This window comes from Dermatophagoides farinae, chromosome 5 (assembly GCF_024713945.1).
Source record: "Dermatophagoides farinae isolate YC_2012a chromosome 5, ASM2471394v1, whole genome shotgun sequence".
Taxonomy (NCBI): domain Eukaryota; kingdom Metazoa; phylum Arthropoda; class Arachnida; order Sarcoptiformes; family Pyroglyphidae; genus Dermatophagoides; species Dermatophagoides farinae.
The window spans coordinates 2671258-2687321 of record NC_134681.1 but is presented as its reverse complement, the minus strand read 5'-3'; the positions used below and the strand labels follow the sequence as shown (position 1 = coordinate 2687321).

Below are 16064 nucleotides of genomic sequence, written 5' to 3'. Positions count from 1 at the left end.
GATTAGATTAGATTGATGAATTATGCCTTGAATAATTATTTAGATTCTATGCAACTAAACCAATTCAGAAATACAGACAACACAGACTTCACTCTGGATGACATCATTATTCACTTAATATTAATCGATTATAATCGATGAATCACCATTACTACTAACTAATCTTAGATACACAAACACTTTTTAAAATGGCACATTCCAATCCTGCCCAAAACACACACACACACACACAACCACAAACATAAATACGCCCACCAAAATCCTTTCTTTCTCTCCATCTATCTGTATGTCTCTGGCCATTTATTTTTTCTTTGTTTGGCTCCATTATTTCATTTTTCGTTTCGCTCTTTTGAATTTCGCTGCAACAAAAAAGAATTGATAATAATTTCATTCCATTATAATTATTATTATTATTATTATTGATGAATATTGAATGATTAATTAATTACTTAATTGATTGATTGATTGATTGATAATTATGCAAAGCAAAAAAAAAACAATTTATAAAAACCAATGACAGAATTTCATACAATCATATAAATAACAAGCATCTTTAATTATATATATATATAACAAACGAGATAATTTGAAAAATTAACAAATAACATTTGAAAATCTTTATTAAATCTTTATTTCCTTGCTGACAAATTACACAACACACACACACACACATGACATGACATGACATGACATTGATTATTAATTAACATATATATAAATCACAAAAATACACATACCACAAATGAAATGATACAGTCTAACATGACGAAACAAAAAAAATCTGATCTCTACTCTATTTCATGATAATGATCATTGATCTATCTATCTATCTTTTTTGTTTTCTTTCGTTTTACACACATCTCTTTCTCTATAAATATATTGATAATTAATTAATAAATTATATCGAGATAAGCCAAAATATGAGAAATACAATATTCTTTTTTCTCCAAAACTAACTGCAAGAATTGGCATTTATTTATTTTGAAAATGAAAATGATCAAACGTGGCCATTTTTAATTGATTCAAATAGTAGTAGCTTAGTTTTATTTTTAATTCATAGTTCTCTTTACCAATGCATGTGATTTATGAATTGACATTGCACACCTACACACACACACTAAATACCTCAAATATCTTCAGCTGCTGCTACTACAATTAATTGATTTCTGATTTAAAATTCCTTTTATTTTGTTTCAATTTTTTAAATTTCATTCATATTTTTTCCAAAAAAAAAAAAAATCTGAAACACAAACACAAAACTGTAGAAAAATTGCATGTTTTTTCCCATTTGCATTCGCCATAGATGACAAGAAATGAATAGTGATTTTTGAAAATCTTGCTTTCAATTTACTTTTATTGCTTTTTTCTTTCATTCTTCAATCTCTTCATATGTATGGCTATTGAGATTTTGCTTAGCTGATCAATAATGGTCTGAGATCGAGATCATTTGTTTTCGGTTTTGTCTAGTTTTGCTTTCTTATCCTATTCTCTTTCTCTCTCTATGATGGATTCTTTTTTCTGTTCATTTCGCATCACTTAAACAATCACCACCACCACCACCATATCATCACTATTATGTCAAATATAATCATCAACAACTCCAACAATCTATTCTAATCTGGTCACAATCACTTTCACAAAATCCAAATTCACTATTTCACCATCACCACTACAACCACCACCATCACCACCACCACGAAAACAATCACCAAAACCTCGCATCATTAAATTAACCTGACTGATTTTTTTACTAATTCCTCGATTGATTGATTGATTGATTCGATAATTGAATCCCAGTTATCCTATATATTTGATTAATTGATTGATTGATTAACTAACCACATTTTCACATTAAAAAAACAAAACAAAACTTGAAATTCAAATTAACCAATATTTCATTAGAATGACTAACTTAATTACTAATTAAAACTTTACTCACTTTGCGTGCAAGCAAGTGTATGTGTTTGTGTGTGTGTTTGTTTGATCAATTATTTGTATGCTTTGTCTATTTTGCTTGTTTATTTTTTGAGCTGCTTTTTTCCAAAATTCTGTTTGATTGCATTCATTTCATCTCTCTTTCTCTCTTCTCGCCCTCGATTTCATCACACGTGAATTACTTGCAAAAATTACATGCATATAAACACACTCACACGCACACAGAACCTTATTTTCATTTTTTTTCGGTTTATTTGTTTGTTTTTGTATCATTTCCATACAAGTATAACATTTACGTTTATGTCTGTATTTGTGTCCGTGTTTGTGTGGGTGGGTGGATGATGTGTGTGTTGTATCAAAGTGTTTTTAGTAGGAAATCATTTTTTTATCCTTTTTACACAAGAATCATGTATTGATTTTGATCATTTTGATCATTCCCCATGCGAAAAAACCCGATATCATCAATTAATTGCGGTGCTTTCCATATATTTTGAACAGTAAAAACAATATAAAAACACACACTCCCTACATTAATAGTAAGCAATTATACATAATCTATCTATATCTATCTATTTAGATAAAAAACAAAAACCACATTGAAATGAAACTTACAAATAAACTGACATTTCATTATTTTTCTCTCTCTCTCTCTCTCTCTCTCTCTTTCTCTTTCTGCTCTTCTTCCTTTTTCTCATTCCTCTCATATATGTTGTTTATGTCATAAATTTCATTGCCATCCAAAATTCGCTTTTCTAAATCTTTCATAAAAATTTTTATCTGCCTCTATCTCGACAACAAATATATGAATCCGACGAACGACTTTGGTGTTGAAAAAAAAATGAATAAATTCTTCGATTCCCAACACACGTTTTCAATTCCGTCCCTCTCTCCTCTTTTCGCTTTTTTTTCTGATCGATTCCCAATTCATTTCATTCATTTTTTCTGTTTTTAATATTTTCACTTTTTCTCTTTTGGTTTCATGGCTTTTTTCTGGGATTTTTCATTTAATTTTGATTATACGTTTTTTATTTTTTTCTTTTAAAATTCAAAATCGTAATGATGTGTACACGTGATTGTGATTGACTCGATCATCTGATTTCCAATACACACACACACACAAATATGACGCACTCATCACCCATAAAACATGATTCATATTCACAAACACACACACACACACACCTACCGACAAATGATGAAAACATTTGAATTTAACAAATTTGATTCAAACAATCAAAAAAAACGAAACAAAACATTTATCGGCAATCGCTTTGAATCATCTTTGTCTTTTGTGATGCGCTTTTTTCCATCTATCAATGTCATGGAATGATATGTTTTTGTTTCTTGGTGGCTCTTGAATGCTTAAAATTTCTTAATTTTTCATTCTGATGCTTGTCAATTTATTTATATCGTTTCGAATGTGAATATTTGATTGCCTGTGGATTTTTTCTTTCATTCTTTTTTTAATTTAAATTCAACCCGGTTGATATTTCACACCTACCTGCCTACCCACCCACAATTATACACATACACATGCACACAACTAAACACAATGATTGCACAACAAAAAAAAACACAATTGGGCTCTTCTTATTCAAATTTTTTTACTCTCCAAAATTCTTTTCAAATTCTAACATGACTGACGGCTAACTTATCATTATCATTATTATTATGAAATTACCATGGAATTTTGTCTCGATTCCATTATAACTTACCGATTTAATAATTTATTAATTAATCAATTGGAATTCAATTACATCGAATCTTTTTTTATTGAACCCGATTTTCAATAACCACTAAAACTTACTAACTGGATGAATTAATCCTGTTTTTTTGACATTATGTTTGGCATCCGAATTTTTTTTTTTTGTTTTTCTTTCATTTTTCAATTCTAATTTCATTATGCGCGCGTGTGTGTGTATGCCGGAAAATAATAATTGTCTGTAATGCGTGTGTGCGTGTGTGTGTGAATGTTTTTTTTTTGATGCGCGTGTGTGTCTGATAATTTTCATTACGGAATTTTTTTTCGATTCTAAAAAAATTCTCACTTTGATTTACTAACCGAAATATTATTACCACACACACACACATATATATAACGTACATAATCAATTTATTCGGAAAAATACTGAAAACCGTTGAAACATACACACACACACCCTTACAATTTCAAAAAATTTTTTTGATCATAATTCCTTGCATTCAATTCAAATTTGATTCGATTCAATTCGATTTGATTCGATAACCAACAACAACGGGTAATCATTGATGGAACGGGACAACCAATCACGTGGATATTTTCTTTTGTTTGGTGTTTATTTTTATTATTTTTGATTTTTTTCATTTTTTCGTTTGGTTTTTTTGGTTCGCTGTTTTTTTATTTATATATTTGCTATTTAATTCAATTTTGATTTCATCATTTATTACGGGAGCATCTAAATTTTGCTTTTTTTCAATTTGGAAATCTTTTTTTTCCAAAATCACTTTTCCACAATCCAATCTTAATATATTCACATAATGCTATTTCCCCAACTCTCTCTTTATCTCTCTCTGAACATTACATACAAATCCATACACATATAATCGAACCATCGAATGAATTTCAATCAATCAATCAAATCAATCGAAAAATCAATAGTTACGTGTTGTACGAGCATTTCGTTCAACATTAGAAGATATGGAAGAAAGACGTTCATGTCATTCACTGCATAATTGTCTTCGTACATCACGTTCGCATCCAAGTCAGCTACGTAGTAGTTGTTCACAATTTCCAATGGGTATCACTAACATCAATGATATGATGATGATGACAACAACAACTTCGACAGCAGCAGCAACATCAACAATGATGATGGCGACACAAGCGCCATCAATAATTTATAGTAATAATAATTCCACTTCAAGTAGTCATAGTCAATATTTAAATGCATCAGCATCGGCAGCTAGTTATGCTACCGGTAATGGTGGTCAAATACTGATTGATCAACAACCACAAAGTCGTCAACACCATCATCATCATCATCAATACTCATCAATCAAATCAAATCCTCAATCCCAATATTCGCCGACAAAGAAATTTGACTCTCAACAACAGCAACAGCCAGTTGTGCCTCCAATATTACAGCCAATATCGGCAAAACAACATCGATCATCATCAACGTCATCGTCGTCAAATGTGACAAAGCAGCCAATAATGATGATGATTTCTCCAACACAATCAACATCAATCGGACAACCACAACCGGGTATTCCATCAGCTGTACCCGGTACAATTGTTACATATACAGTTGTAAGGCCATTAAATCCACATAAGGCATTACGTTCACATCAATCAATCAATGTGCCTATCGAATTTGATGATTCAATCACCAATATTGATGATAATCAAATTGGCCATAATGATGATGATGATAATCATTCTGATCAGAAGCAATCAGATTCTCTAATTAATGAACGAAAACAGTCAACATTGGCTGCAGACGATGGTGGTGGTGGTGCTGGTGGTGGTGAAAGTGAAATGATCGATTATCGTCATCGATCTGCATCACAACAACGTTTACAAGTAGAACGTTCACGTTCAGCACCATATTCAATGTTATCATCATCGACCACAATAACCGATGCTTATCATCAATCAACATCAGCATTGCAGCAAGGTGGTGGTGGTGGTGGTGTTGTTAATATACCACCAGGTGTACAAGCTTATTATCATATTTCTTCACCATATTCTGGTCGTGCTAGTTCACGTTCAAGTGCAAGTAGTCCTGGTGGTGGTCATCGTGCAAATGCTATGATGATGATGGCCACCGCTTCTGGTATTCGGCGACATAGCTCAAGTTCAAGTCGAAGTTCAAGTTGTTGTTCTAGCGATTCAAATATACTTAGCGGAAGTAGCCGTTCAGCTAGTTTTAGCAATAGTAGTGTAAGTTGTAGTAGCGCTGAAAGTGGTGGTAATGGTGGTGGTGCTACTCATCGTCATAAAGGTGGGAGTGGTAATAGACGGAGAAGTCATTCATCATCCGCCCATCAGCATCAACATCATCATCATCATCATCATGGCCGGCATCATTCGCATCAACCATCACAGCATCATCACCATCATCATCATTCTCATCGACGATCGCATTCAGATCGTCATCGATCCAGTTCATACCATCATCATCAACACAAATCGGATCAAAGATTATATGTACCACCGGAAACTATTGGTGGAACTATTGCATCTGGTCATCATCATCATTCTCATGAAAGACATCACCATAAACACCACCATAGACGTCATGGTGATGATAGTGGTGGTGGTAGTGGCCACCATCATCATCATCATCATCATCATTCACATCATCATCAACAAAACAAAGCAAGACGATCATCATCATCGATAGCCAAAAGTAAGCTTATTTGTTTTGTTTTGTTTTGTTTTTTTCATTTGATCCATAAATCGAATTCTATTCTATTTCAACTAAACACTTGCCTGTTGCTTATTGTTTGATCATCATTCTATCATTCTATCATTCTTTCTAATTTTCTCATGTGGCCATTTCAATTTCTTTTCATAATTCATTCATAATTTATATTTATTTCTTAATCAATGTTTGCACCGTTATGATTAAAATCATTTTCATATATTCCTCTATATTATTGTCAAATTTTTAGATTATATGCCTGTAAGCCCAAGAAAAACTAGCCAACAACATTTACAAATACCAGAAGTGGATCCACAATCTTCGCGTCACCATCATCACCATGTTAAACATCATCATTCACGATCACGGTCAAGATCACGATCACCATCAACAGGATCGACACATCATAATATTGCTGCCAAAACTACAACGATCACTTCCTTTACACCCACTACTTCCCACATGGTTACTGTTCCAAGTGGATCACGACGATCATCACGTAGTCATCGATCACGATCACCATCAAGTGGTGATCATCATCATAATCGTCATGGGAGTGGTGGTAGTGGCGGAAGTGGCCGTCGTCATTATCATCATCATCATCATCAACATTCATCAACAGGCATTGATGATAATGAAAGTGGCTTACAAGGTGGTTGTAGTGGTAGTCAAATGTTAACAACAACAATATCATCCACTTCTGCATCGGCTGTTCGTCGTAAATCATCAGCTTCAAATAATCCACTTGTACAAGGTTATCATTTATTAACCGATGCACCGATATCCGGTTCATCATCTGTAACCGGTTCCGGTAGTCGTATACATCATCATCATCACAGTCATCATGGTCATCATAGCCATCATCATCCACATGAAACAATTATTTGACAACGAATAACAAAATCATTTTCTTGTTGATTCAATCAAAATGTCAAATGTCCTTGTTTTATCATCATAAATTGATTGATTGATGATGATGATGATGATGATTGTTGAAAGCCAATTATGAAGAAATGAAAGGTTTGACCAATTGATGAATCAATTCTCATGTTTTGTTCGAAAATCAAAAAAAATGGCCAACCAAATCGGATATTGTATTATTATTAACCATTTGAATGATTGTGGATTATTCTCTATATATTTTTTTCTATAAACGATAATTTACATGAGCGTATGGAATAACGAATGATTGTTTGATGTTTTCGTGATCTCTTTCTCTCTTTCTTTCTCTATGAGTTAGGACCATAAAATTTTTTCTTTTCTCAAAAAAATATGATCCAGATGTCATCATAATTCATCAATTGATGAGGATGAATGACAATTTTCTCTCTCTCTCTCTCTCTCTCTTTTCACTTGGAAAATTGTTTTCGTTTTGAAACGATAAAAAACGTTTATTCAAATGCCTCAAATTCCTTTTTTGAATTAATTATAATTCCATTTTATTAATTTATTAATTGATATGGAAAATTTTAGGTTTTTACAAAACTAAACAAAAAACCAAAATTTTTTTCCAACCAATTTGGCAATAATAATCATTTGTTACATTTACAATAGGCTATTAATTATCACACTCACACAAACTGACGAATCTTTCAATATAACCTGAACAAAAAAATACAAAACTAAAACAAGATCAACTTTCTTGATTGACTGACACATTGATTCATGTGAAGCAATAATTTTTTCGTTTTTGTTTTGTTTGACAATTGTGTGAAAATTGTTTTTTTCTATTTTTTTTTGTTTTTGTTTTTTGTTTTAAATTGATGATGATTCTTATTTTGTATCAGGTTGTGGTTTCTATGTATTCATCTTCTCAACTCTTTTGATCATCATCGGCATTATTATTAAGTTTTCGTTTTTTTTTCAATTTATCAAAATAGAATCAGGATATCCTTTTTTTCATTTCCCCGATAGATATACTGTGTTATTTATTCATAAAATAAAATTACCCCGTCATTCTCTTTTTATCTTTCACTAATGGTGAAAACATTGAACATTCACACTAACTAACTAATTGAAATAATAAATAAATAACTTACAAACAAACACACACACACTCAAACAATCTCAATATTTTTAAAAGAATTTGTGATTTTTTTTTCAAAAAATTAACCTCAAAAATTATTATTAATTCGATTCTCATATGATTAATCTATTTTTTTCAACATCGATTGCTCAATCAATCAATCGATGTTGATGATGATGATGATGAATTGATTAACTTATCAATTTTTTTTTGTTCTCGTTTTCTTTTGATGATTAGAAGATTACAATTATTATTATTGTTATACATTACTATATGGAAAACATTTGAGGCCTAAAAAATCAATTTCTCATTGTTGAAAACAATTTTCTAATTATAAATGAGTGCGTATGTTTGTGTTTTTTTTCCGAGTGTGAATTCGTTATCGTTTTATTTACATTTATCTAATATCTAATTAATTTAATTTAATATTATATATTAATATTAATATTGATATTTATTATATTATTTATATAATATACATTTCATTTCATGTGTGTGTATGTAATTTTTTTGTTTCAATTGTAAAAAACTGAACAACGATTCTCTTGGATTTTCTTGATTTAATTTGATAAGCAATATAAACGCACGATAATCTATCTGTGTGTCCATCTTTGGTTGCATCACTGTCATTAACAAATAAATAAATCAATGTATAGATTTCATCATTTCATTTAGTGTTGGAAAAAAACAACAAACAAACTGAAAAACAAAACATTGCTCTTGACACTCATTTTCACACACATGCACACAAATAGACGATTTAGATTCATTTTTACAATCATCAATCATTCATCATTTATATATGATAAAATAAAATGTTATGTTATGTTATTTTGAAGAAATCATTTCAAAAAACAAACAAACACTCATATTCAATATTCAATCAAATTGCTCATCGTCAATGAATGAATGAATGAATGAAATAAATATTTGTATTTGTATTTGTATTTGTATTTGTATTTTTCACATTTTCTGTCTCTCTCATGATTTATGATGAATTGGATGCAACATCCACATTCATTGTCATCATGTCCACATTAAGACAAGCAATCATTCCAGCAAAACTAAAATCAACAAAATGAAAGAAAAATTAACTATCGTTTCTTAAATTTTGTTCGCCATCGTCAGAACATCTCATTCGTCAATCAACCATCGACTAATCAACCAATCAATTTATGAAGCAAAACCAAAAACTTCGATTTGAATTGTATGAAAAGTGTCACACACAGACAAATTCTCCCTTTCTTTCCCTCTTTCTTTGTTGCTCCTTAAATCCTCATCTTCCACATTCATCCACTTCCATCAGTTTTGCTTTGATTTTCCTTTCTTTTTCTCGTTTTTGATTTCGTGAATATAATATGATTTCGGACCAAAAACAAAAAAATGCTAATAAAAGGTAACTTATTCGAATAAATTTTTTCATCATAATTTCTGTGTGTGTTTTTGTTATGAAAACACCGATTATTTTGTTTTTTCGTTTACATTTAGTTTTAGTGTTTGAAATTTTTCTCCACAGCTCTCCAATCAATGATCGATTAATCAACTAATCAACCAATCATCGAAAAAATCGAATCAAATTGTTTTTTCTTCCAAAATTTTTTGAATTGAATTGTAACTGGAATTAATGATTAATAGTTAACAATTTCCCACACCTTCCATTTACTATATTTAGGCAATGAATTTCTTTATTTGTTGTTGTTGTAATCATGATTGTCCCAATATCCCAGGTGACGTTGCTCATTCGTTCTTAATAGAAAAAAATCAATTTTTACAGAATTTGTATTCACTCATTACCACAACCATTTTTGGTTACAGTAGGATTTTGAAAATTAGATATGAATATGATAATATATCGATCGAATTTTTGAGCATTCATGATAATATCTCTGTGCTTTGATTGCTTCATTTATTTCTTTTTTTTTTTTTTTTGCTTAAATATATTTGTGTGTGAAAGTTGTTTTTGAACACAGAAAGAGTTTCTTTTTTATCAAACATTTCTTCTTTTGCTTTTCCACAATTGTATTGATTTAGCTTTATTTTTGTTTTTTGTTATTTTTTCCATTTTGATCTGAAATTGAAAATAGTCAATGATTTTATAGAATTAAAGAAACCAAACACACACTCACACTAACAACACTTTTATTTAACAGGTAAGTTATCGAGTGTGTGTGTTTTCACATGATTCGATTTGACTTTGATGAAATAAAGCCAATAGATGTTGCACGTTAGAAATCAATTACAAACTATAGTGTGATTTTAGGATGAGACTCTTTTGAAAATGAAAATATCACATTGTGTTTGAATTTTGTAATCTATTAGTTGGTTGTTATGTGTTACTGTAAAACTGTTTGACTTTGTACATGTATGTATTGGTATGGATGTGTATTTTTTGTAATAATTTTATATGTGTGTCAATAACATGTGATTGCATGGATCATTTAATATTTAATAATTTATATTAATTAATAATATCGATCGATAACACCAACACACACACATGATAAACATATAAACAAACAAAAATTATTCAACAATGAAGAAGAAAAATTTTAAAATTTGTTTATCATTATGATTACTATCCACAGTATCGAATGTGTTTGTTTTGTATGCACTTTTTTTTGCATCCATCTCGTTTTGTTGTTTGATTGATTGAACATGCACCTGACACAAACAAACAAACAAACATACATAGCAATCGTAATTTGGAAAGGCTTTTCATATCTACACTCATTCTAATTCTGCCGTTAGCAAATTCCATGACTCTACATTCATATATGTTGTATATAATAGCCATCTATTTCTTTCTGTTTTTCTTTATTTTTCTGTTCACATTTATTTTTTCAACGAAAAAATTTTTTTTCAATGTAAACTTTCAATCAGATGCTATCCGGCGATCATCAAATGACTCGATTGTTTCCGGTTCCATATAGTAAAAGTGCTCTTGATCAAAGCGTAAGAATTTCTCTATCTATCTATCTTTCTACCTTTCTTTCTTTTCCTCCATTTTATAATCCCACAATTTTGCCTGTTAGATTTCTTTGCATTCTGTTTTTGATTTCAGATTTTTTCAGTTTATTCAAAAATAACCTACTAACATTTGAACAACACACTCACATTTACACTCGATGATGATGATGGTGACGATGACATTTTTTTTATCTTTTACTTTTAACCTTCTAAATACGACCATGTGACAGGCGTGTGTTTTATTTTTGTTTAAAAGTATGTGTGTGTGTGTGTTACTAACAAACTAATCAAACTGTTCAAGCATGTTTGTGTGTGTGTGTGTTAGATGTGTGTATGTTTGACCCTTGACCATTTCTTTGACTTTCGCTCATATTGCTTATTGTATTTGATTTGATTATTGAAAATAATAACAAATCTCACTGCGTTTTAACCCGAGTGTGTTTTTTTGTTGGTGAAAGCCCACTGATTATCTAACACTTTTTTTATTTGCCGCTAATTTTTGTTTAGAAATTTCAAAAGCAAAAATGAAAACCCTTCACTTCGAATCAAAGTTAATGAATCGCTTGAAATATATAAAAATTGTGAAAAAAGTTATCCAATCCAATCAGGCTGCTAATGATCATCAATGATCAATCACACGAAAACCCTCGATAATTGAAATTGAAACTAAAATGAAATTTAAATTGATTTAAAAAACTATTTAAAACATGACCCATCCTTGCAAAATTCTCCGGTCTACAACCGATTCCAGTACTTAAAAACTAGGTGCCAGTGCTGTCAAATAAACCCAAAAAATAATAATTTTGCTGATGCTATTGTTGTTGTTGTCGTTGTTGAATATCAATCAAAATTTTTGAAATAATTTTTTAAAAAATTAAAAAAATTTTCAATTTAAGCAAATTACTAATTTTTTTTTCATTTCTTTTTTTTTGGCTCCCAATTTTTTGATTTCATCCCATCACCACCTTAAATTCTCACTCATTTGTTTTTTTTTGTTACCTGAATTTTTTTCTTCTAAACATGTATATTGTGTGTGTTTGTGTTTGTGTGTTTATTTCCGTCCATTTTTCGTGTATCTGCTAAATATTTTTTTAAAAACGAATTTTTTTTTCTCTCTCTTTCTCTTTTTCTATGAAAAAATGTCACTTCATTCATCTCACTCAAAAAATCTATATTCTACACACACACACACATAAACATCTTGAACTTTTCATTTCCCATTTACTTTGATTTCTGCCTTTTTCGTTTCATCTATGAATTTATTTTTCTCTTTTTTGTTTCCATTATTATTATTTCAACTTTCTTTTTCTTCTTTTTTTTCTTTGTTTCTTTACCATCCATCAATACCACCTATAATCGCATTCTATTTTCGGTTTCATGTCTGAATTGCATTGAAATTTATCTGGTCCATTTTTTTCGCTTGTCTTCCATTCCTGCATCCCCACATTGCAACATTCCTGAACACACATACTTATCCTTATCCTTATTTAAAATACTAACTTATTCTCGAATACAATCTGCTATTTCTTTATCTTTTTTCTTTTTTTATCTATCTTTCTTCACTGTATGATCCTATCGCCTATATTTTCTTTCTTTTCTGCCTTTATCGTTATATCTCTCACTATTCCAATCTGTTTATCTTCTGTTTTTCCGATTGAAAAAAATATCACTTCACTATTCATCTATCTATCTATTCATATATCAATCGATCATCGATTCGGACATTGAATGAATCAATCCTTCCTTTGTCCCTTTGTCCAAACGTTAATAATAAAATATTGAAAACAGATACGTGTGGTAAATGCATTCCGTAGTGGAATCGATCGTAAAGTACCCTCACCAATATTACGTCGTGCCGCTGCAATGAAATCATTATCGATGGATGCCGGTAGCTATGGCAGTTATTCAAATCTATTTCCATCATCAACATCGACAACAGGATTTGGACGTGGTGCAATCACCACAACGGTTACAAAACCAATTCATCCACAACATCAACATCAGCATCATTATCATAATCAACAACAACAACAACAACAACATCCATCATCGGCGGCCGCAACAAGCACAAATGATGTAAAACCGCGGCTACCAAAATCAGGTGAAAGTACTGATCTAGATGGTTTACAGGATGATCAGATCGAAGCATTATTACGTTCAGAAACGGAACAAGCATTAGAAGGTGATATGATGGATGATTTTGATGATAAAACAGATAATAGTCTTGCAACAATTGTCTATACGAATAAAACACAAAATGATAACATCATTATCAATGGGAATGCGGGCAATCAATCACAATCACAATCACAACAAGTGTCAAATAAAAATATTCATCAGATAAGTAATGATGCTTCCAATGACGATTCTCATGATTCATCATTTGCATCTCCATTATCATCACAATCACATACACAATCGATTCAAACTTCGAAACCAATAAGTGCATCAACTAATTCAGCAACAGCAGCAGCATTAGCAACAGATACATCGGCAACATCGACAACGACAAAGCTCAGTTCATCATCATCATCATCATCACCGCCACCACCACAACCAACAACCACAACGCCTACATCATCATCGTTAGAGACACCTGTTTAAAATTGTTTATTGTTTGAAATGACAACGAATTCTATCTATCTTTCTAGCAATTTTGGATATAATTTTTATCAAATTTAAAAAAAAACTTTTTCTCTGTCAACACTGTGGCCATATAGAAATCAATTATTTTTGCCTATCAATTTGAATCAATCAATCAATCAATGAAGAATCACGAGAATTAATGTACAACAAATTCTTCTATGTATAGATGAAACTTTTTCTCTCAATCCATTCGATCAATCGGTGAATATATAGTCAACGGAAGAAATAAATCGACACATCATCATCATGTTCAGGAATAACAGGAATTATTTGAGAGTCGAAAAAAATATATACCAAATCTGGTCTTGAAGAATTTTTGCTAGAAACATAAATACAAAATATAAATTACAATTACAATTACATTACAATTCTTCCTATTATTATTACTATTGTTATTGATATATGATATAAATTATTTTTCTTCTACTTCTTTCTACTTCTTCTCATGTGATATAATGACTGCTGATTTATTATTATCATGATGACGGCGACGTTTTCATTTCTTTCATTCATGCTTCAAACAAACAAATGAGAAAAAATCAAACAAAATTCAACGCTTGTTGTTTACAAGCAACAAATTCATAGAATTTTGTGCTCACATATCACACACAGACAAAATAAAAACATAATGCCCATCGTCAATGGGTACCAGTCTATCATCATCATGATAATTTCTTCTTCATCACTTGCCCCTGGTCGTACACCCTAAATATATTTGTTGCTTCCATACTTATGATTTGCTTGCTTTTTATTCATATTTTTTCTTCATTTTCAATTTTTCAATCAATTACCATTTTTGTCGACAAATTATGATTATGAAATGTTGTTGGAGATGATATCCATTTCACACTTTCAATATACATACATGTGTGTGCGTGTCGACATCTATCGGCCAAATATATCAAGTTTTTTCACATTATTTTTTTTCAACGAAAAAAATAACAAAATTCCATTCAATTTTGTTTGTCCATTATTAATTTTTAATTTTCTTGTTTTTTTTCCTTTTTTTTGTCCTGATGATTTCCAAGTTTTCCATTAATATTTTTTGTTTGAATTTAATTTAACCTTTTCTTTCTTTTTGCTGGCCAAAAAAAAAAATGCTAAACTATTGATTAACACTTTAATTTTAAATACTTAGAATCTGTTAATTTTGTTCAATTCACCAGCCACAACTGTTTAAAACTAATGCTTCGAATGTGGTGCTATAAAAAAAATTGTCTGTAAAAATTTTCAAAAAAAAAACAAACAAACGAATTTCGTCTTGATTTCATTTTCATTTAAATCATTATTATCAACTTTTTCGGTCACACACACACACATAGACACAGACACACAAAAGTGTTATGTTTGAATCCAACACAACAAAACAGAAATCTGTCTAAATCCAGAATAATAATTGCTGAGAAAATGATGAGTTGATGATAATAAATCCTGGAATGAATGTTTTAATCTTATTTTCTTTTCTTTTTTTCATTTCTGTTATATTTATTGATTATTTGGATATATATTGATTATTATTATTATAAATATTCGGACCTTTTAAATGATAAAATTCATTTCTCAAGTTTATTATGTTTCAGTTTTTTTTCTGCGTTTATGAGTGAGTAATGTATGTATGTCATTTTCTCGAAACAAACACTCAAGTCAAATCGAATCATTGAATTTGCACCAATCAATATATTTTCGATGAAACCATCTACCCAGCCAGCCAGCCAACCAGCCAGCCAGCCAAAAATTATGCTTTCGCTGTATAAATTGCTCAAATGAATAGACAAATTTTGTTGAATTTAAAATCTCTATATCTCTATTGTTGATAATTAATTTTCTAATCATATTTACTTACTATACAATTTCTTTTTCCCCATATTTACATATGTGCGTGTGTTGGTGTGTGATTGTGTGTTTGCGCGTGTGTACGAAACATAAACATATGTCTGTGATTTGTTTGTTTACATTCATCGATCATCTACACACAACCAAAACAAAATTAGATGTCAATCACCGAATTGGCCGAACAACAAAATAATCAATTCTATGAGATGCAAGATCGTAATATGCGTGAGAAAAAGGCCAATCTACCATTG

At 30.5% G+C, this 16064-nt stretch overlaps 1 protein-coding gene across 11 annotated transcripts in view; it reads left to right on the top strand.

The window, feature by feature from the left end:
- PMCA (plasma membrane calcium-transporting ATPase 3) overlaps positions 1-15550 on the top strand; it is a 64827-nt gene extending 49277 nt beyond the window's left edge. For 9 of the 11 annotated variants that reach the window (XM_075731205.1, XM_075731203.1, XM_075731198.1 and 6 more), the window contains 2 exons: positions 4574-6326; positions 6592-7512. In XM_075731205.1, the coding sequence (XP_075587320.1) occupies positions 4574-6326; positions 6592-7229 (2391 nt within the window). In that variant the 3' untranslated portion in view covers positions 7230-7512. Of the gene's footprint in view, positions 1-4573; positions 6327-6591; positions 7513-11247; positions 11320-13122 lie in introns of those variants that run through there. The other 2 variants (XM_075731207.1, XM_075731208.1) reach the window with 2 other exon arrangements.
- Positions 15551-16064: the final 514 nt, after the last annotated feature.